At 43.1% G+C, this 22,777-nt stretch overlaps 1 protein-coding gene across 2 annotated transcripts in view; it reads right to left on the bottom strand.

Annotated features, from left to right (window-relative positions):
- Positions 1-7,228: 7,228 nt before the first annotated feature.
- Mapre1 (microtubule associated protein RP/EB family member 1) overlaps positions 7,229-22,777 on the bottom strand; it is a 28,913-nt gene continuing 13,364 nt past the window's right edge. For both annotated transcript variants that reach the window (XM_052183981.1, XM_052183982.1), the window contains exons 3-7: positions 21,924-22,069; positions 19,208-19,415; positions 15,653-15,774; positions 10,839-10,991; positions 7,229-8,922 (exon numbers count right to left, since the gene is read on the bottom strand). In XM_052183981.1, the coding sequence (XP_052039941.1) occupies positions 8,866-8,922; positions 10,839-10,991; positions 15,653-15,774; positions 19,208-19,415; positions 21,924-22,069 (686 nt within the window). In that variant the 3' untranslated portion in view covers positions 7,229-8,865. The remainder of the gene's footprint in view (positions 8,923-10,838; positions 10,992-15,652; positions 15,775-19,207; positions 19,416-21,923; positions 22,070-22,777) is intronic.

The raw sequence follows: 22,777 nt of genomic DNA, 5'->3' as shown, positions 1-22,777 counted from the left end.
GGTCTACAGAGTAAGTTCCAGGACAGCCAGGGCTATACAGAGAAACCCTGTCTCAAAAAAACAAATCCAAACAAAAAAAAAAAGAATCAAGTACTGCATAAGAAACATACCTGGTACTCTCAAGGATAGAGACCTGAGGTCTGTGGCTTGATCTCAAATGGCTCAGTAAACACAAAGCACACATCAGGGCAATAGTCCCAGTCTGGGCGAAGGGCATGCAGTCATGCTTTTCTTCCAGTTAGTGTGTGGGTACAAGCTGGTGGTGTGGGTATGGCTTAGTACATGGCCATGTACTGGGAGTGAAGTTTCATGGTGTGCCTGCGTGCCTATGGAGGCCAGAGGACAGCTTCTGTTGTTGTTGAAACAGGTTTTCTCACTGACACCACCAAGTAGGCTAGGCTGACTGGGCAGCAAGCCCAAGAACCTGTCTCCACTTCCCCAACACTGCGATTTTAAATGTGTGTTGTCATCATGCTTGCTTTTTTTCTTTCTTTTAAATGTGGGTCCTAAGGGTCAACCTTAGGTCCTGGGTATGCAATATTTAACAGCTAAGTCATTCCCCAACCCTTCAAAATTAAGCATTATAAGAGATGTTAAATGAGTTAATGCTGGAGAAAATGTGGAGCAAACAAGGGGAACACTCCTCCGTGGATGGTAGGAGTGCAAACTTGTACAGTCACTGTGGAAAAATCAGTATGGTGGTTCCTCACAAAAATGGGAACTGATCTACCTCAAGATCCAGCTATGCCACTCCTGGGCATACAGCCAAAAGATGCTCCATCTTGCCACAGAGAACTTTCCCAACCATGTCCATCGCTACACTATTCATAAGTCAGAAATTAGAAATGATTCTAGGTGTCCCTCAATGGAAGGATAAAGAAAATGTGGTACATTTTGCACAATGGAACATCACTCAGTTGTTTGATAAAAATGGTAACATCAAATATACAGGCAAATGAATGGTACTAGAAAAAAATCATCCTGAGTAAGGTAGCCCAAACTCTGAAGGACAAATATGGTATATATTCACTTACAAATGGATATTAACTATGAAATAAATTATAACCAAGCTACAATCCATACACCAGGGAAGATAGGCACAGAAAAAAGAACTGGGGTGGAGAGATGACAAATGGATCTCCCTGGGAGAAGAAAATGTTTTATGTGTAGATGCATATAGGGCAGGAGGAGAGTGAGACTGGGAGGGTCGGGTGGGAAAGAGGAGGGGAGATGGGATTGAGGGGAGGGGGGCAGCTAGAACTAAAGGGCATTTGAGGGGCAGGATGAAATGACGCCGCCTAATGACACTCTGCTATTCTCATACGCTGGTTCCTTATTCAGCCATCATCAAGGAGGCTTCCTCCTGCAACAGATGGGAACAGTTAAGAGACCTACCGTGAGCACTATACACAGGGAGGGACTTTGGAACACACAGCTTTAAAAGAGATGTCTCTATCACACCTCTACCCTCAGAGCTCAGGGAGCCCCAGGGGAGGCAGAAGGAGCTGAGCAGAGCTATGAATTCAGAAACAAGCAGCAAGCACAGGCCTCCAGGGTCTGCACCAAGTCCCTGCAGACACTACAGCTTTCAGAGCAGTACTTTACAGGACTCCTGAATGGGCGAACCAGTGGGTCTCTGACTCTTGTGCCTGCTCTTGTGGCTCTTTTAGTTTTACTTTGATTTGTCTTGTCCAACTTCTATATGATGGTTTTTGTTTTCTTGTTATATTTTGTTAGGAAAGAGAGAGATGTATTTAACTAGGAAAACATGCGCCTGTGGTCGTGACTGAGGCAAAGCACACGTGGGCTTGCAGACATTGTTCAAGAGCAAGAGAGGAGACTCAACAGAAATGCAAAAGGGCTTCAAGGCCCAGCTTGGGGAGAGCAGTGGCTTATCATTCGGGAATCTTTGCACTTCAATCCAGAACCAAAGAGGAAAGAGGAACAAAGAGAAAATGAAGGTGGAGGGGAGAGGAACTTGAGTCAGGAGGGAAGGAGGAAACAGGCAATTCAATTTATATTTAGAATCAGAGAGCAAGTAAGAGCTCGAGTCATACCCGCTGCTTTAACAGACCCAAGAGTTCTGTTCAGCACAGACTGGCTAGGAGGGAGAGAGCAGGAGGAGGTGCAGATGGGAAGCCGGAAGGGGGTAATGGCAGCACAGGAAGGGAACAACTGACTTGTTACACTGTAGCCGGGTAGCACTCCACAGTCAGGCAGATGGCTCAAGGCTAAGGACATCCATCCCAGAAATGAAGAGATACTTCTGTCCGAGTCGGGCCAAGGACTGAAGGCCAGGTCCAGTTTTCAGAGGGCATTCACCCTGACCCAATTCGATCTCCACAGCGAAGCTTGACCAGACTGCTACCAGGTCTCAACTTACTTCATTTGTAACTCTTGGCTGAGATCCCCCAGTCTAAGACCGCAGAGTCAACCAGTCAAATTTAGAATCAGAGAACTGAGGAAATTCCACACAAAAAACCATGAAGGGAACATCACTTTAACCCATAAACCAAACAGTCATTTCTCACCCAGTTTGAGGCCTTTTATTAATGAAATTGAACTCACAGAGGGCAGTGACAGCAGAGCCAGGACACCCATGAATACAAAGCAACCCACAGGACAAGCACTGGCTGGAGCCTCCCTTGCAAGGGCACCAGGGAGCTAGCTCTACAGTAAAGCAGCCTCACCAAACCAAAAAGGCCAACTGGTTCTCCCAGTTCAGAAAGCAAATGTCACAAAGGCTCTCTCACACAAACACACCCCAATTTCTGCGTCAGCCCATTATTTGAGCAGAGGTCAGTAAGAGCATCTGAGGCAGGGGATGACCTGGACTTCTTCTCATCACCCTTCACCATGGCAGGAATGCTGGAGCCAGCTGGTGAAGGTCTTTTGAGTGAGACTTCTGCTAGGGCCATGTTGCACCAGAGTGGAAGGAACTGAACATGACCAAGTGTCAGGACACCACCACCAGATAGGGCTTCCTTCTGGGCCTAAGCAGAGAAGATGAACACAGACAATCAACACATCCAATACACTGCTGGATAGGCAAGGTCACGTGGATGAAAGCCCTCAAAAAGGGGGGTGGGGCTCAAAAATCCTTTCAAATAGTTTGGTTAGGTATGAAGAAGCTAGGTATTTTTATTTGTATCTAACTTGCCGGGGGTGGGGTGGAGGGTGGAAAGCTAAAGCAGAGGTTAAGAGCACTGATTGTTATTCTAGAGGACCCAGGTTTGATGCACCTACATGGAAGCTCATTAGAAGTCTCTTAATTCTGATCACAGCAAATCCGATTAATGCCCTATTCTACCTCCTACTACATGGTGCAGACATATATGCAGGGAAAACACTTATGCACATTAAGTGTGTGGCCTGTGTATGTGCAGGGGCACTCAGGTCGGCTCATGAGGTTCAGAGGGTAACTTTCAGGAGCTGGCTCTTTCCTCCACTGTGGGTTCTGGGGATTGAGGTCAGGTTGTCAGATTTGTACAGCACACACCTTTACCTGCTGAGCCATCTCATCAGCCTGAAACCAGAAATTTATTTTTATAGTAAAAAAAGCACAAAATTGATGTTTTGTTTTGTTGGGGTTTTTTTGTTTGTTTTATTCCTATAGAAAGTTGATTTTTATGACTGTTTCTAATTTTCCAATGACACTAACATCATGGTAGGGTTTTTTAAGAATTAATCCTATTTTCACTATCAGTATTTAACATAAGTAAAACATGTTAGAAGATCACCTCCCCCACTGGAAGAAAAATCTGGTGGGAGGAGAAACAGACTCGGTTACAGTATATTCATTTTAGGAAAAGTTCAAGAGTCAAAATATAATCAATAACAAGTTTTGTTTTTTTAATGTGGGAAAGCATATAGAAGGAAAATCTAGACAAATCTCAGCACAATGATTCAAAGCCTACTCAAGAAGAATTCAGACATTACAACCTAGAGAATACCCTTGAAAAAAATCTAATCCAAAAGCATGCTGATCACCGAAAGGGCCCTCCCTCGGGCAGGAACCACAGCAGGCTCTGACCCTCAGAGCCACCTCTTCGCTCACATTCAGTAACACCAATGCTTTCCCCTCACTGTGGATTCTGAAACGTCATAGAACTCCATCTTCCAGCTCTGTGTAACTTGCCAAAATGTTTACTATGCAAGCCAAGCATGGTGGTGCACACCTGTAATTCCAGCACTCGGAAGGCAGGGCAAGTGGACTGCAGTGAGCTCAAGGCCAGCCTCATCCACATCCCAAGTTCCAAGCCAGTCAGGGCCACATAGTGAAACCCTCTCAAAATGAAGTAAAATTACTGAGGTGAGGTAACACAAACTTGGCATCTACACCTGTCTGTATAATAAAAATTAAAAATAATAGCTGGGCGGTGGTGGCGCACGCCTGTAATCCCAGCACTCTGGGAGGCGGAGGCAGAGGCAGGCGTATTTCTGAGTTCGAGGCCAGCCTGGTCTACAGAGTGAGTTCCAGGACACAGCCAGGGCTACACAGAGAAACCCTGTCTCGACAAAAACTAAATCCAAAAAAAAAAAAAAAATAATAATAATAATAAATCACACAGCTTACTGTCCTCAAAAGCAGTTAAAAATTTCAAAATAAAACAACACTTGTGGGGCTAATTATGTGGCTTGGCTGATGAAATATTTGCTTGGCAGACATGAAGGCCTGGGTTTGATGTTAGGCATGGTAATACATGCCTCTAATTCCAGCATTCAGAAGGTGAAGGCTCTAACGTTCAAAGTCACCCTAGAATACATAGTGGGGTCAAGGTAAGTCTGAAATAGTTGAGACCCTGCCTCAAAACAATGAGAAGATTTAAGGCTCTGGATTAAGGAGATTAGAAATGGGTCACCTAGACAAATTAATGAAGCTACATGGCAACAATGTTACCAGAAAGCCCCTAAGATACAAGAACATTAAATCAAAGAGCAGAGAAAAACATTGACCTTCACAAGTTACAACTAGGCAGCACTAAAGCCATCTAGGTCATGGGTTCTTGCTATGGCCAGTTCAGTAAAAGCCCAGAACCCTCCTGGTCTTTGAGAAAATCCTACCCACCTAGTTAGAACACAACTCCAACACTATGAAAAGAGGCAGTAAATATAATGAAGATACATGAATATCATGTTGTTCAGTTCTGCAAGTTTATAAACTATGAAAATTCAAAAGTATGACATCATCATTCACAGAAAGTAACAGAACAGAAAAATAACCGTGATTCACGGCCAATGATCACAAGCTATCATTTAGCTTGGCTGAAAGCAGTTCCTTTCACTCTCCCTGCTGACAACAGTGAGATTTGGGTCACAAACACACTAGCAAGCTAAGCTGGCCAGGCTTGTCAGGCTTAAAGCTCACAGCCTGATTTGTGAACTAAGCAAGCAATGAATTAGGGGAAATCACCCAGAAAGCTCGCCACACTAACACTGCTGTAAGCTTTAAAGAAAAGCTGCCCTGAGGAGACCCATGGTTATAGCAAAAGAAAGCTGCTCTGTCCTCACTTTACATCCTAGAGGACAATTCTTGAATCATGGATGGTCTTTTTAAAACCAGTGAACTGGGAGTCAACAATTCCTCATTTACATGAAACACGGAATGTGTTCAGTCCTTCCCTGGGAACAACAGGGTGAAAGCTGCCTGAAAACAGAGGAGCCAGATGCCACCAGCCACCAAGCTGAGGGAGAGCCAATACAGAACTCAGCACTTCACTTCCAAAACACCCACAGCCATCCCCTCAATTGTCAGAGCGTAAAAACGTTTTTTTCTAATCTATCAACAACTTCTAGCCATGAAATAATGACTCCTGTTTCCAAACAGCAGTGTCTTCACTTGCCTGTTAATTTCCTTTGATCCCAAAAAACATACGCAGAGTGGGAGGCCCTTCAGCCAATATCAGAGTCCTCAATTTGCAAACAAGAAAAAAAAATAAAGTAAGGGGTAGATTAGAACTCTCACATCCGATGTCTTGCTGAAACACTAAGCCTTAAAGCTCCCTCTAGGCAGGGCCCAGGTCTAGGCCACCTGAAGGGCATACTAAAATGCAGATTCATATCTCCCAACTCAACAACCTCTGGGGATGAACTGCTAAAAGTTCTACACCAAACAAGCTCCCAAGAAATTGGGAAGGAATCACACCAATTTGGCCTGAAGACCCTATCCTGAGTCCAAATCTACCAGTAGCCTGTTCCTCTATATACCACAGACCTTGCCAACAGCATGTTCAGGCTGTACCATCACCCTAACCTGCTTAGTCACACTAAGGCTTTATAGTTTCCACTTCACCTCTTACCTAGTAACTTCTCAGCTGACAACACCCATCATACATCCCTTCTTCTTAAAGATGAATGCAGATGGTGCTGAATTCTCCCCCAAACTAGTAATGATCCTAGATAGTATCGTGCTGTCAACCTCCAGGGGCAGTAGTAAATATAAACTTCACAAAAATCACTAAGTTCTGCTTCCAGAACAGCCATTACTGTAGGTACTCTCAAGATCAGATAAATTAACTTTCTATTTAACATTTCAAGACACAAAACCAGGAGCAGATCACATTCTCAACTCCTTCTTAAAGGTATAGGACTTTACAGAATAGGAAAGAGGCAACTACTTTACTTTCTGGGTTAAGAGTATGCTAACTTCCTTTGTAAATGCATTTTCAGGACAAGGAAACAATTACCTCCAATTAAATCATCTGCCAAACACTGTCCAGCTACATTGCTAACAGCCATAAGCAGCTAGGTCAGGCTTTCTGCTTCTGTGATGAAAACCTTCACAGGGTAACAGGAATTGAAAACAGTGGAAGACTGAAAAATGTAATATAATTTTTTTTTAAATAGAAAGAATTCAAAATAAGAAATTTTACGCCAGGCACAATGGCACACACACATAATCGTTCAAGAGGACTATGACAAATTTGTGGCCAATCAGGACAATAGTAAAAGCCCTGTCTCAAAAACCAAAAGGAGGGAGAAAGAGGAAGAGGAGGAGGGAGGGAAGAAAGGAGGGAGGGAGGACAGAGGAAGGAGGACAGAGGAAGGAGAGAGCCAGATTGGTTAGTTTGAAAAAAAAATGAGGGATTTAAAAGATTAGACCTATTTAAGAAAGCAGGAATCACTTCTCAGACTTCTGTCTAAGCTCAGCTGAAGATGGACACATAGCTATCTTATCTCTAGAATTAAAAGCTTATACCCAAGGCAAGACACATTTCAGAAGACAGGACACTCTTGAAATACAGAATTTTATTTAAAAACTGTTTAAAGTAGAAAAAAACCCTGTCAAGAAAGACCAGGTGGAAAATGGGTTCCCAATAAAATGGAATTTGGGGGCAACAGAAGTCTGAAAGGCCACAGAGGAGAAACAGCACCGCTGTCATTTGAACAATGGCTAGTTACTTGCTTTTTTGTTTGTTTTGTTTTTTGTTGTTTTTTTTGGCATTGTTAATCACTGAATCTGGATTTTCCTCTGAATTCCACAGAGCATGCACTACATAACAATCTGCCATAAAATACCTGTTTTCTACACACAGCATAAGACAAGCTACCACCAGAAACAAATCAATACAAACACATCAGGGGCTGAACAATCTCAGTAGTGGGTAACACATTTTGCAGAGTTCTGCCAAAAAAAAGGAACTGAATAGGTTGTGGGTAAAGCAAATGAGGGAGAATTAAAGAATGAAGTATTTTAAATATTAATATTTCAGTCACGGTACTGTATATTCTTTAAAAAAAAAAAACATTTTAACATTTAGTAACACACTAGAGAATTTTATCTCCAAAGAGATAGTGCACTGGCAAAGTACTCAGGTGACAGTGGGGAGCTGTGAACAGCAGACAGCGAGCACCGTAGCCTCACAGAGCCCTAGGTGACACTGGCCTTCACTGATCACGCCTTTGCCAGAGGTCCAGCAAGAACTTGCAGCACGGTCACCTGCCTGCTGTATTTACAACCTCAGCAGCAAACTTAAGGAGCCAGAGGAGTTCCCAGAGGTCAAAGGGAGCAGAGAAGAGAACCTGTTAAATGTAAACTTAAGACAGTGCACTGGGACTCGATGCCCATTCAAATCCCAGAGATATGGGCAGGTCCCAGAAACACAGTACAGGGGAATTTGGGGGGCAGTTTGAAAACTCAGGATTGCTGATGGGAAGCTGAGCTCTTCGCCTCAGGCTCTGCAGGGCCTAGTCACCTCTAGTCACCCAGGCAACCGTGCTGCTTGCTTTTAGAGTAGGGATGCGACTGGTCAATGACACAAGATGGCCTTACAGAGCTTTTCAAACTTTACTTCTGGGCCAAAGTCTACATCTGAAAGACTCAAGCAGCCTTGAAAGGCCTACGACAGCAGGCTCCAAAGGGTCTAAAGTCTGCCCTTCCTTCCCAGACACAATGTCAGACACATAAAATCTCCTGTCATGTTACACTTTATATTTTGAAATATGGAAGCATATTTTAAATACTCTTAAGGCATTTATTTATTAAAACGTTCTCTGCCAGAATTTCACATTAGCTTAGAATTCAATTCAGTCTTTACACTTCTGAGGTTGTCACCTCTTGTATTATAAACCCCTTCTCCTTCAGTCAGTGTGACCAGCATCCACATGAAGAGCCCCATGGTTGGCCTCTTGTTCCCCTGGTGAACCAACTAGATGTTAATACTGCTCTGCTACAAGGCAAAAGCTCCTAACTCAAACTCATCGGAAAAGGTGAGACTTCTGCAAAGTGCACTTTGAAGAAGAGGTACTTTTTGCTTATGAAAAGAAACCAGTGAATCCTCTAAGATTAATAAAAGGGAGTATTTAACAGTTAAGCACATGATTTGGAGTGAAGACTTCGGATGTTGCTCTGCTGGTCCAGGCTGCTTAATACTCTTCTTGTTCCTCCTGTGGGCCCCCTTCATCAGGTATCACAAAGCCTTCCTGAAATGGGAAAAGGAAGAGAGCAAAGTTATCACTTAGCACAGTGCCAGCTTCTCCCACGCCCCATTGACCTCACAATTTAAGCCTCACATGTAGGCAGTCCTCCCTGTCACCTACACATCTGGCACTTAAGCAGGACCAGGTGACCACTATTGTATTCTTTAGACAGTAGCATCCATTTCATTTTTGTTTTGATTTTTGATATAAGGTCTCCTACATAGCCCTTGCCTGGCCTAGAGCTCAATTCAATATAAACCAGACTGGCCTTAAATTCACTGTCCTGCCTCTCTGCCTCCTAAGTGCTGGATTTAAAGGTGTGTCCACCACACCTAGCAACAGCACCATTTCTTTTTTAATTTTTGGTTTTTTGCTTTTTTCGAGACGGGGTTTCTCTGTATAGCCCTGGCTGTCCTGGAACTCACTCTGTAGACCAGGCTGGCCTTGAACTCAGAAATCCACCTGCCTCTGCCTCCCAGAGTGCTGGGATTACAGGCGTGTGCCACCACTGCCCGGCTAACAGCACCATTTCTTAATGCCAAAAACTACACACAAAGTATTCTCATTCTAAATATATGTTTAAAATGTGTATTCCCTCAAAGTATCTCTAACTCCAAGTCCAGGAATGGTAGCTCACACCTGTAATATCAGCTCTCAGTGGGCTAAGGTCATGAGGCTCAGGCCAGTCTGTAGCTGCAGACTTGAGTTCCATGGCAGACCAGGGTAGAATGAGACCCTACCTCAAAAAATTCCTAACAGAGCTCCAGTAGCAAAGCACTTTATTATACACCAGACAAAACTGGATTCAATCCCCAGTTGAGTAAACAAAAACATAAAAAGTCAATGACATTTAAGGAAGCGGAGTAGTATACACATGTAATCAAATCCCAGGACTCAGGATGTGCAAACAGGTCAAGGCCATCCACTACAGAGTGAGTTCAGTCCCAACCTGTTAAGAAAGCCTTGATCAAAAACAAAAACACCTGAAGTTGCCCATCAAGGTCAGTAGCCTAACCTAAGTGCCACAGCTCATGCCTAATTCTAACACTTGAGAGGCTGAAGCAAGGGGACTGCTAAATTCAAGGTCACCTCTGACTTTGCTATCTACCTTGACCTATCTAAAAACAACAGGCGTTATATTCCGCATGCATTAACTCTTCAGTGAACTCAGGTACTGAACCAAAGGACCTGCTACAGTACAACAGACTGGCCTAGTATCAATGAGGACTGGGGAGCCAAGGCCCTCCCTCTGCTTACTATAGGACATACAGCACAGAATGGCCACACTGCTCTTCCATAGAAACACATCTATTTGTCTTTTCAACTAAATCTGTCTAACTTAAATTAGCTGAGATGTACTTTCACTGTAAGACCAAAGACTCCTATATCTTCATCATCTTTTCATTACTGAAAATGAGTACAGTACGACAAAGACCTTGTGAGGTGTGCATAGTTACAAACACTGCTGAACAGTGGACATGACCAGGTATCAAACCCTAAACATACAGTAAAGAATGTCAGTCTTTTCTGATGAACTAATATCATGATTAAAGGCTATGTAATAAAGAGGAATCCAAACAAAATCTTAAAAGGAGTCAGACAAGCTCATGTCCTAATAAGGACAACACCACCTGCAGGTGGAGTGCCCCGCTGCAAAGGCTGGGTGGTCTATAAACTACAGAAGCTGGGCCAACAGGCCACTTCCTGAGCTTATTGCTTCCTCAAGCAAAGATACAGAGACTCCAGGCTAGCTAGGGAAGATGTTCTTTGGCTAACTGGGAGGGAATCAAAGATGAAATTTTCTGGTAAGCCCTACATTGGGATACAGGTACCAGCACCAAGTGAGCTAAAACCAACAATGTTATATTTCTTTCTTAGGTGGCAGAATAGAAAGAAACTCTCTCTAGGTAAATACGTACATCTGTGGCATAAAGAATATCTACAATCCTCTGCAGTACAGGGTCATTTTCCCCCTCATTCTCCTGGCAAATCAGTTCAATGTTCCTTAGCTTTCCGAAGTAGAAATCTCTCTCCTTCTCCAAGTCTTCAACAGTAAGCTTCAATACTTTGACCTGTACAAGATATTGAAAACAGTGAGCACTGGTGAACCAATAAAACATCAAACCCAAAAATGATGTGGTCTTTGATCAAAATAAAACATAAGCAAAATTCCAGTCCAGTTTAATAGCAATTTTCTTCAGCCTCAGATAAATAATATATACTACGTCATGGCAACCTTGACTATGAGTTCCCAAGAAAGGGCAAGACTATACCTTAGAGCTGAGCGTGGTAATATATGCCTTGGATTCCAGCTCTCTGGAGGTAGAGGCAGGCTGATCTCTGAGTTTGAGGCCAGCCTGGTCTACATAGTGAGTTCTAGAAAAGCTAGGGCTACACAGACAGGCTACCCTGTCTAGGAAAGGGAAAGGGAAAGGGAAAGGGAAAGGGAAAGGGAAAGGGAAAGGGAAAGGGAAAGGAAAAGGAAAAGGGAAAGGGAAAGGGCGAGCACTCCTTAAACTATTAAGGAGCTTTTCTATGAGATGGGATCAAAACGGGGAAATTTAAGGCTGACTGAGACGGAAGTAGAACCCACAGCCCAGCTTAGCAAGATGGCCAACAATCATAACTGAGTCCTTATCAGGAAGCTGGTTGCTCAATCAAGTTCAAGACCAGCTACATGTAGAGAGGTCAGCGGGCTAGGGGTGGTTCCACTCCCCCTTAAGTTCCAATAGAGAGCTTTGATTTCCACAAAGACGCTATTAAAAAATTAAACTAGGGGCTGGAGAGCTGGCCCAGCACTGACTGCCCTTCCAGAGGTCTGGAGTTTTTAATTCCCAGCAACCAAATAGTGGCTTACAACCATCTGTATGTAATGGGATCCAATGCCCTCTTCTGGTACGTCTAAAGACAGTGACAGTGTACTCACATACATAAGTAAATAAATCTTTTTTAAAAATTAAGAAATAAATCTTGCCAGGCATGGTAGCACACACCTTTAATCCCAGCTCTCAGAAAGTAGAGCCAATTGGATCTCTGAGTTTAAGGCCAGCAGCTTGGTCTAGGTAGTGTGGGCCCTGGACAAGGGACTGAGGTGCACATTTTACACATCAAAGCAGACCTGGTCTCCAGGTTCTCCCAGCATCTCTCGGTCCCTACCTGGCAAAACCTGCCTCAACCAACTTTGCAGCCCAGGGCCTGAGCTTCCCTTCCCCAAGAGGTTCCTCCCTATATAATCCAGACATTTTGTACACTCTGTCTCTCTCTCTCTCCTCCCTCTCTTTCTCTTTTTCTCATTCTCTTTTTTTCTGTGTGTGCCTTTTCTCTTCCCACCCTGCAAGGTGACTCTCCTGGCTTCACTCCTTTGGCCAGCGAACTCACCGGAGAGCAGCTTCCCAATAAACTTGTCTTTAATATATTCTAATCTGACTTGAATTGGCTCATTTCACTGGTGGAGAAATAACCTATTAGTGACTTTCAGACCAACTTACTAATATATACCAGAGCTATATATACTGAGACCCTGTCTCAAAAAACAGATGATCAATTGATAGACAGATAGACAGACAGACAAAATAGATAATAAAACAAAATAAATCTTGTGGCTGGAGAGATGGCTCATTAGCTAAGAGCACTTAGTACTGTTGCAAAGGATATAAGTTTGTTTGCTACTTAGTTTCCAACCCAGTAAAAGAAATCTCAACTCAATCAGTAACAATACAAGCTATAAGCCTAGATTGGGCAGCTCTCCCACTACACTACTCTATTCCCATCTATATTACCCACATAACTTGCGGTTTCTCCAGGCCACAAGCTTCTCTCCAGCCTCTCCTTTGATCCCCTGTAACTCCTCCCCTTTTATGTTGATCCTTCTCTCCTCCCCCAAACCCTCAGCTCCTCCTCCTTCCTCCTGCCCAATCATTGGCTCAAGCCTTTATTTTAAACGTTAAGGTGGGGAGAAGGTTCACAAGGCAACTCCTCATCTGCAGCCCCTCCCAGGAGTAGAATTAGTACCAAACACAAGCCCAGGGCTCTCCACACACAGGCTTAGTTCCCAGCACCAACATGGTGGCTCCCAACAACCTAAAACTCCAATTCCAGGGAATAGTTTCTACCACGTCTATCCTGTGCACACAGGTGTTAAACAGAAACCCTCACAGGTGCACACAGTAATCCCAGAATTTAGGACTCAGGCAAGAGGATGACTAGTTCCAGGACCACTTAAGCCACAGTCTAAGAACTTTCTTTTTAAGTAATTATCTCCAGGATTACTTAATATGCAATCCTTGCATATCAACCAAGGATGAGTACTACAAAGTGGTTTGTGTATAAGACAGTGCTGTTCTCAGCCTAACAAACCTATCTGGCTCCATTTCCCCATTTACCAATAGCTACAAATTCAAATGCTTTCAGGGAAGTCAGACAGAACATGTAACAAACAGAATGGGGTTCAAACTCTGGTAACCTGAAGAGAGCTTGAAATTCTTCATATTAACTTTTTAAAAAAACGTATTCAAGAGCCAGGTGTATTGGTAAATATCTGTAAACCAAGAATTTAGGAGGCTGAGGACCAGGGTAGCTAGGACTACGCGAAACTCTACCAAAAACAGAAGGGAAAAAAAAAAAACCTATCAGACCAAAGTGTTTCTGTAGCCAAGTACAAAGAAGCTGGGTATGAGTATATAATCCTCACTTTCCAGGATCAAAGAAGAAACTGGTTAGCAGAAACTGGTCAGCCTCCCACTTCCCACACCCCTGATAGAGGCCCACAACTACCCAAGAGCTCCAAACTTTCTCTTCAAAACCACAGCCTGCCCAATCTCAACTACTGAAACCTATGGCACTGGCCACCCAAACCAACTCATCCTGGTTGCTTGGCTAGAAAGGAATTTTCCCCAGAGACTAGTTACATATGCCTCTGCAGCATATAGGGTTCTCACTTTCTATTACCCTTATCTTGGATTGGATCATAGGCTAGCACCAAAGAAACTTTCTCTAACTTCAAGAAACCTGTATAGGTCCAAGCAAAGTCTTCTATGTTTGAGATTCTCTCCAATGTTTTACCATCAAATTTCCCAGAGCAATGATGATAAACACCCATCTTCAATGCAGGGTGCCCCAGAAAAGAACATCACTGCATCTCAGACAAGTGAAACCCTCTTCCTCAATTTGCCATTCTGTACAAAACCGAGGCTATGAAGCCAGATGCAAACCCTAACTGCACTGTGTTCATCTGCAAAACCTCCAGAGGTGGCCAAAAAGCTGACACATTTAGACTGTGGCATGAGAAACTATACAAATATTAGGTAGTTTCTATATTTCTGACCACTCTCTCTTTAGGCTCCTGTATTTTTTCTCTACAACTGCTTCCTCTAGAGCAGTGGTTCTTAACCTTACTAATGTTTTAGCCCTTTAATACAGTTCCTCAGATTGTGGCAATCCCCAAAAATAATTTTCATTGCTACTTCATAACTGTAATTTTGCTGTTATGAATCATAATGTATGTTTGGAAACACGTCTGTCAAAGGAGTTATGACCCACAGGTTGAGAACCACTGCTTTTACCTTTAGGGAAGTCTCCTTTTTCTTATTGATTTCTTATTTCTCACAAGCCAAAAAGTTCAAGTCAACATGAATCTCTAAAGGTCCCTGCAGCCTCTACTCCGTTCTATCCAGACTTCAATACTATCTTTTGTTCAGTGGCATTTATCTCAATGGAGTCTGCACCAAACCCCATTCCACACATCTCAATTACTGTGAGCAAAGTATTAGCTCCCATCAGGTATGATGGCACACATCTGCAGTCTCAGCCTTTGGGAAGCAGAGGTTGTAGCACTGCTACAAGTTCAAGGCCAACCTAGCCAGCATAGTAAAACCCTGTCTCAAAAAAACAAAATAAAATAAAAATAAAAATCTACCTACAAATGATCAGGCCCTCCTCATGTTTGAGGTGTTTAGTAGAGAGGCTGACTGATAACCTAAGTGAGGTAATGGTGGAGTTGCTCTCAGTTCCTCCTTGTGCTCATCATGACGGAGACTGTCTAGAACACAGGGTCAATTCCAGCCATGGGGCCTCGGCTGAGCACTCTTTGAGCTGTTTTGTTCTCTGCGACTGCCTCCTCTGAGATTTTAGGGACGTCCTCCTTTCCTGTAGGACCTTATGTTTCACAGCAACAGTGCCTGACAGGTGATTGAATCAAAATAATCACCAAAAGTGACAACAAATATAAGGTTAATACAAAGAGGATCAATGGTCCACATTTTGTTTTTCTGATCTACTTCCTGTCGCTGAACTGTGAAGCACTGAACCAGAAGAGCAGCAGGCCTTTCCTAGCACTTCCATTGTCAAACTCCAGAAAGCAACTGTTATCTTTCACTCTCTGAATCCCAGAGACCCTAAGAGCATTCCAACGAGGTTCAAGAACTAATTATGACCCACACTGAGCCACACCAGGAGATCCACTGGCCTCTGTACACATATCAGACACACATACACACACACACATAAAAGTAAATACATCTTTTTTTAAAAAGTTGATTTCCAGACAGACATAGGTTTCTTCAGTACTAAGGAAGCCTAACCCCTGTTCTACTCCACAGCTCATGGCCTACTCTGAAGCCAAAGGCTCACACATGTCAAGAGATCACGTCTGACCAGGCAAGCAGAGAGGCCTTGCCTCTCCTATGTGAAGAACGCGAGGAACCGACAGTGACAGTGAGAACGCAGAGGTGCATACCTGCTGCATCAGCTCGGCTGCTTCGTCATCTCCGTTGCCCACACCAGGGTTCTTTCGCACCATCCCAGGGCCAGCCTTAGGAGCTGCAGTAGTCCTCTGTGTTGCAATGGGTCTCTGTGGGGCTGAGAGGAGACTAACCACTTTAGGAGAAATGTCAAAAACTGACAAATACACAAAAAGAAGTCAGTGATCAACTAACTACTTTCCACAGACAGGTCAACAAAGGGAATCGATACTAGAGAGCCCAGATATAAACAGCACAATACCCCCAACACATTGGCCCTAAGTAGTTCTTGTCCTGGCAGTAGACTTAAGTAACAATTTTGGCAGGCTCCTTCATGCTGGGGATAATCTTCCTGTGAGATATTCACTCTGCTGCACTGAACAAAAGGTGCAATCATTCTGGTATATACAACACTGGTACACCTTAACTCAAGCAAGGTAGCTTCATGGATCAAAGGCAAACCATGTATCAAGAGCAGATAGATCACAATCCCAGCTGGTACTACAGTCCTCTGTGCCCATCTGGAAAAGTAGCTCCCTCTACCTCATCACCTCCGACTCACTGGACTATGTAGGGGAAGGAGCTCACAAAGGCCTGGAGCAGAGTCCACCCTTACCACTCGAACTCAAGAACTCATCTCTTAGATGTCCAAAGGTCAGGAGAGATTTACAGCTCTCTCAGTGTTTATAGCCAAAGGCAGACAAAATAGTGACAGAAAACGATCTGAAGTTAACATCACTAAGAAAAGGCTCCACTTTAAGATAAATGTAACACTCCTCACTTTGGTTACTCCTCTAACAATTATTCTATAAAACACAGATATTATGCCAGGCTTAGAAATCACTCATCTTCTTAGCACCCCAAAATCTATAACCACAGACCTTTGTCTACAGTCATAGGCATTTCCTTTGAAGCACTCTGGTACTTGTGTGGTGAGCTTTTTAGGGTACCACCTTGGCAGGTACCTGACACTGGCCAAGGACAAGAAAATGTGCTGCTTGGCAGGAATCTGACATTAGGGTGGGACAAAGGAGGAGGTTTCAGTCACGGTTATGACTTAAGGCTAGGACAAAGCAGACTCAGACATCCTGATCATCCTTAGAAACAGCGATCACCAGAGTAACCACGGGTCTTTGTGTTTAGTCTGGCTTCTTGTTTGACTGTTGTCTTGTTTGTTGCTTGACTATTGTCTTGCTTGTTCCTCACTGTACTACAGTCCCTTAATACCTGCATGTAATTAAAATAGTATAAAAGTGGATTGAAAAAAATAAACTCGCATTCAGTCTCAAAAGTGACTGAGACCATGCTGCAATTTTGTCTGTCATTTTCTTTTCAATCCTCACTCCTGCGCTGGAGGCCCTGTTGACTGACTCAGCTGGCTTGGTCATACTTGCTTATCCTGAACATTGAATGTTTACTGAAAGACAACTCAATTGTTGGTAGCATCTGAAATATGCTATATTCAAGATTACCTGCATAGTTGCCACTCTCAAGAGCTAAGGAATAAAAAGTATACTTTTCTGAGGGCAATCAGAACCCTCCGACACTGCTGTTGGTATGGCAATAGCCAGCTGCTTTGGAAAAAACAGGTAGTTTTGTGAGCACTTTCATGTAGTCCAGGAATGTGGACTCTTGAGTATTCACCAAAGAGCATTGAAAATGCACTCCATAGAAACCCCCGCTGACCCTCACAGCGGCTCTACTAGCTACAGTGAAAAGTCTCAAAACGAAGCTCTAGCACAGATGAACTTTAAATCATTACACTAAGACAAATACAAAGACAAAGATTACACATATTCTATGCTTGTATATATAGGAAATGTCCCAAACCAGCAAAGCTATAAACAGAAAACAGATCAGTGAGTACCTAGAGCTAGGGACAGAAGGAAGGCTGGAGGAAATGAAAAGTGATCGCTGCTCAACACAAATGGATTTCTTTCTGGGACATCAAAATATCCTGAAACCAGTTGTGGTAATAACAGTTATAAAATTCTTTGATTTAAAAAAAGGGGGGGAGGAAGAGCATATGCATCTTTAATCCCGCACTTGGGAGGCAGAAGCCAGCCTGGTCTACACAGTGAGTTACAGAATATCCAGAGCTACACTTAGTAAGACTTGTCTAAAGAAAGAAAGAATTAAAAAAAAAAAAAAAGTAAGTGCTTTTTTTAAGCTTTACTGTTTTGCTGGATTTTAGTCAGTAAAATGTTTGCCTTGAAAATCTCAAGACCTGAGTTGTATCCCCAGAATCCGTGTAATAATAGTACATGCTTGCAATCCTAGTGATGTGGAGGCAGAGACAAGCAGATCCCAGAGGCTCCCTGACAAGCCAGCCTAGCCTATTAGACCAATTCCAGACCAATGAGATATTTCAAAAAAACAGATGAATGGTACCTGTGAAATACCCAAGGCTGTCTTTGATCTCCAAGTGCACCGACATACATATACACAAGCGAGGGGGCTGAAGAGACAGTTCAAAAGTTAGGAGCACTTGCTGCTCTTCCAGAGGATCTGGCTAAATTCCCAACACCCACATGGTGGCTCACAAGCATCTCTAATACCAGTTCCAGGGAATATAAGACCATCTTCTGGCCTCTGAGGGTACCAGGCACATGATGTGATACAGATCTACACTCAAACAAAAAACCCATACACATAAAAAAATGAACTTGCTTTTAGGTTAAAGAGGTAAAGGTATGTGAACCTTTTCAATAAAGCTATTCAAACAAAACTCCAGTAAGTGGAGCAGGTGGAACAAAGCTCATCCTTGGCTACATACTGAGTTCAAGGCCGGCCTAGGCCAGAGACCCTGTCTCAAAAAGAGACTTCCATCTTTAGCAGGGAGTGGTGGCTCACAACACATGCACATTTTCTATGAATATACTATTAAAAAAACATCAGGGCAACCCAACAAGCCAAACATAAGACTCTCTCTATAAACTACTTCCCCCTCCCTCCTAGCCCCTGCTAACAGAAGAGCAAACTATAAGCAGTTCTCACGCTAAACCTCCATGAAGGAAGCCAAAATCAGGCCCAGAACGCTGGCCTACAGACTGATGGCACAATGATGCAGATAGCCTAGAAGAATCCCTCAAAGACTGAGAAAGCTCTTGAGATCCTAATCTTCAGACCTAACTGTAACTTACTTAACTCGTGGGTGTTTATAAAGTGCCCCAATTTCCCATGTAACTCAAGCTCTTGTGTGTGAGCTAGCTTAGGGAAATTCTACTACAACCAACAAAAGCTCTTCAGTAAAACATCATACAGCCTCTCATCCAGACCAGAGGCAAGTGTTAACTTCCCCCTTTACAGAGGAGAAGACCTGGGGACAAGGGTAAAAAGGCTCCACAGAGCTGCAGAGCACAGATACATCTCTGCCACATGCCAGAGACAACATCCCTATCAAAGCACACAACAATGCTCCTTACTCAGAGCCACAGCATAATTCTGTGTGGAGCACCTATGCCCAAGCACCATTTTTTTTTTCTTTTTAAGAATAAAAACTTCTGGTTCAGTGTTGAATGAGTGGAATTACTGGAAGTGGTTCTGTTTACCTGCACTACCGGAGCCAAGAGGTTTCTTCGGTTTACTCAAAGCTGGCGCAACAAGAGAAGGAGCCACTGCAGTTTCTTGACCTTGTCTGGCAGCTACAGGATCATATTCTTTCCCATCATAATTTGCATCAAAAAACTTCTTGAACCATTGAACGAATTCAAAATTGTCCTGAAATTTTCCTTTTACTAATTTATCCACAGGAATTATCTGCAGAGAAAAATCAAGACCGTTCAGAACAAAGTAGAGGGCTATGACAAACATCAAACCTGTCCACTCATCAAAACAACACAAAGTTCTGGCAAAAGGTGAAAATACTTTAGATCAGTTTGCTAAGATCAGTTTGCATTCAATACAGTACCAATCCCTAGCCAGTCCTACACACTCCTGAGAAAAAGTGTTGAAGAAAAAAGGAACAAGGACCAGGATATGGTTCAGTGCCTACCTGGTATGTACAAGGCCTTGTACTGAATCCTCAGCACCACCAAATAACCAACCAGTATCACCAAAGTCATATACACATATCAAGACACAAATGAGAGGCAGCAACATCACTATACCATGGAGAGAAATTCCCTGGCTGAGTGCAGTGCCACACATTTGTGAACACTGGGAGCTAAGGCAGGAACATGTCAAACTTGAAGTTAACCTAGGCTACACAGGAAGACTCTATCTAGAAAGGGAGGGGAGAGGCTGGAATGATGGCTCAGAAGTTAAGAGGATGCTCTTCCAGAGGACCTAGATTCAATTCCCAACAACCACAAAGCAGCTCACAACTGTCTGTAACTCCCAACTCCAGGAAATCTTACACCATCACACAGACTACACATGCAAGGAAAATACCAATGCACATAAAATAGAAATAAATATATTATTAGAAAGGGAAGGTAGGGACTGGAGAGATGGCTCACTGGTTAAGAGCACTGACTGCTCTTCTAGAGGTCCTGTGTTCAATTCCCAGCAATCACACAGTGGCTCACAACCATCCATAATGGGACTGATGCCTTCTTCTGGGTGTGTCTGAGAATAATGACAGTATACTTATATAAAATAAATCAAAAGAAAGAAAGAAAGAAAGAAAGAAAGAAAGAAAGAAAGGAAGAAAGAAAGAAAAGAAAAGAAAAGAAAAGAAAAGAAAAGAAAAGAAAAGAAAAGAAAAGAAAAGAAAAGAAAAGAAAAGAAAAGAAAAGAAAAGAAAAGAGGGGAGGGAAAATAAGAGGAGGGTAACAAGTCAAGGTGCAGGATCAAGTACAGTATTTTTATAGAAGTAAATCTAGAAATTAAGATAGACATCATTCTAGTAAAAATTAAATAATATTTAAAATAAAACAAAACACTAGTCTGATATATGGCCAGTGAGATCGTAAAGGTACTGTGACACATGCACTCATGTGACATGTGTCACACGTGTGCTTGTGTGTGTATGCACGCGTGCTCTCTCTCGCTCGAACGCTCTCCCCCCTCTCTCTTTCTCTCTCTCTCTCTCTCACACACACACACACACACACACTAAATAAAATGTGCTGAAAGAAATTTTTATGGCTGGAAAAATTTCTAAATGATTGAGGGCACTTGTTGCTCTTGCAGAGACCCCGGGTTTGGTTCCTAGTACCCAAATGGTGGCTCAACGCAACTTCCAACTCCAGGAGACCCAACCTCTTCTGACCTCCACAGGCATCAGGCACACACAGGATACAATGCATTAATGCAACTAAAACAGTCATACACATAGAATAAATAAATCTTTTTAAAATAAGCTGTTACTCACTGGTTCAGATTTACAGGTTGACTGCCCCAAAGCATTACTAAATTCAGACAATACAGAAGACAGTGAGGGAAGCAGGGAAGAAGGGTAAGGAAAACCCGGTTCCCTGTAATCGTGCTAACTAGAAACAAGAAGTAACATAAATCAACAAGAGATAATGTCCAAAACTACTTTAAGATAGCCAGGCAGAGTTCCTCACACCTATGATCCCCATCACTCAGGAAGATAAGACAGGAAGATCACAATGAGTTCAAAGCCAGCCTGGGCTACACAGTGAGTTCAAGGCCAACCTGAGCTAAACAGACTTTCAAAAATAAATTTTAAAAAAGCTAGCAAGGCGCTGGGCGGTGGTGGTGCATGCCTTTAATCCCAGCACTGTGGGAGGCAGAGGCAGGCGGATTTCTGAGTTCGAGGCCAGCCTGGTCTACAGAGTGAGTTCCAGGGCAGCCAGGGCTATACAGAGAAACCCTGTCTCGAAAAAAAAACCAAATCCCAAAAAATAAATAAATAAAAGCTAGCAAGGCCAGGTGGGGTGGTGGCATGTGCCTTTAAGCCTTTAATCTCAGTACTTGAGGGGTGGAGGCAGAAGGTTCTGAGTTTGAGGCCAGCCTGGCCTACATAGTTAGTTCCAGTACAGCCAGGGCTATACAGAAAGACTTGTCTCAAAAAGACTATGAAAAAAGGGAGGAGGGCAGAGAAATGGCTCAATGGATAAAGATACAAGCTTCCAAACCTAATGACCTGACATCCCAGTTGTCTGCAGATCTACAAATGCACTTGCATGTGCACGGACGAATGTACATACACGTGTGTGTCTACACACACACATATACATACATACATACACACACACACACACACACACACACCTCTTTGCAAAAGAAAACTAAAAATTAAGTAAAAATGTTTAAATATAAGAAAGTAACCTAAACAAAGGAATAAAGTTTACTTACTTTGTCAACACCCATCCTCTTGAAGCCTGCTTGCAGTATTTTGAAGTTCTGGATATATTCATGTTCTAGTTTAGCTTGGAATTTCACTTTCTTCAAGGCAATGGAACCAGGGAAGAGCATGTCCATGAATTGACAGTATGCAGCCCCTAAATCAACAGTAACACAAAACAAAATTTCAATAAGCTGTGGGTCACTGAGTGCTACTTTCCCCAAGACAGAATTTCACTATACAGCCCTGGCTGGCCTAGACTTTGCTATGTCGTCGAGGCTGGCCTGACTCTGACTCCTGAGTCTGGGATTAAAGGCGTGTAGGTCACCTACATCTACTTAACCCAAATACAATTTTTTTTCGAGACAGGGTTTCTCCATGTAGCCCTGGCTGTCCTGGAACTCACTCTGTAGACCAGGCTGGCCTCAAACTCAGAAATCCGCCTGCCTCTGCCTCCCAAGTGCTGGGATTACAGGCATGCACCACCACGCTCAGCTGCAAAATAAAATTTTAAGAATCTATTAACAAAGGGCTAGAGAGCTGGCTTAGCAGCTAAGAGCACTAGGTCCAGCACAGGGCCTAGGCTGGATTCCCAGCACTCACAGAGCAGCTTGTAATTGTCTACAACAATTCCAGGGTCTCCAATGTCTTTTCCTGGCACCGACAGTACCTGGCACACATGTGCTGCACAGACATACATGCAAGTGAAACACTCATACACATAAGTAATAAATAATTTTTTAAATATATTAACAAAATGGGGTCTTATGTTTGGTTTTGGAAATAAGATCTAGCTGACCTGGAAACTTACTACAGAGCCTAGGCTGGCCATGAACTCATAACAATCCCACTGACTAGAATAATA

Source organism: Apodemus sylvaticus, chromosome 5, assembly GCF_947179515.1.
Source record: "Apodemus sylvaticus chromosome 5, mApoSyl1.1, whole genome shotgun sequence".
Classification (NCBI taxonomy): Eukaryota; Metazoa; Chordata; class Mammalia; order Rodentia; family Muridae; genus Apodemus; species Apodemus sylvaticus.
This window is presented reverse-complemented; position numbering and strand designations above follow the sequence as displayed.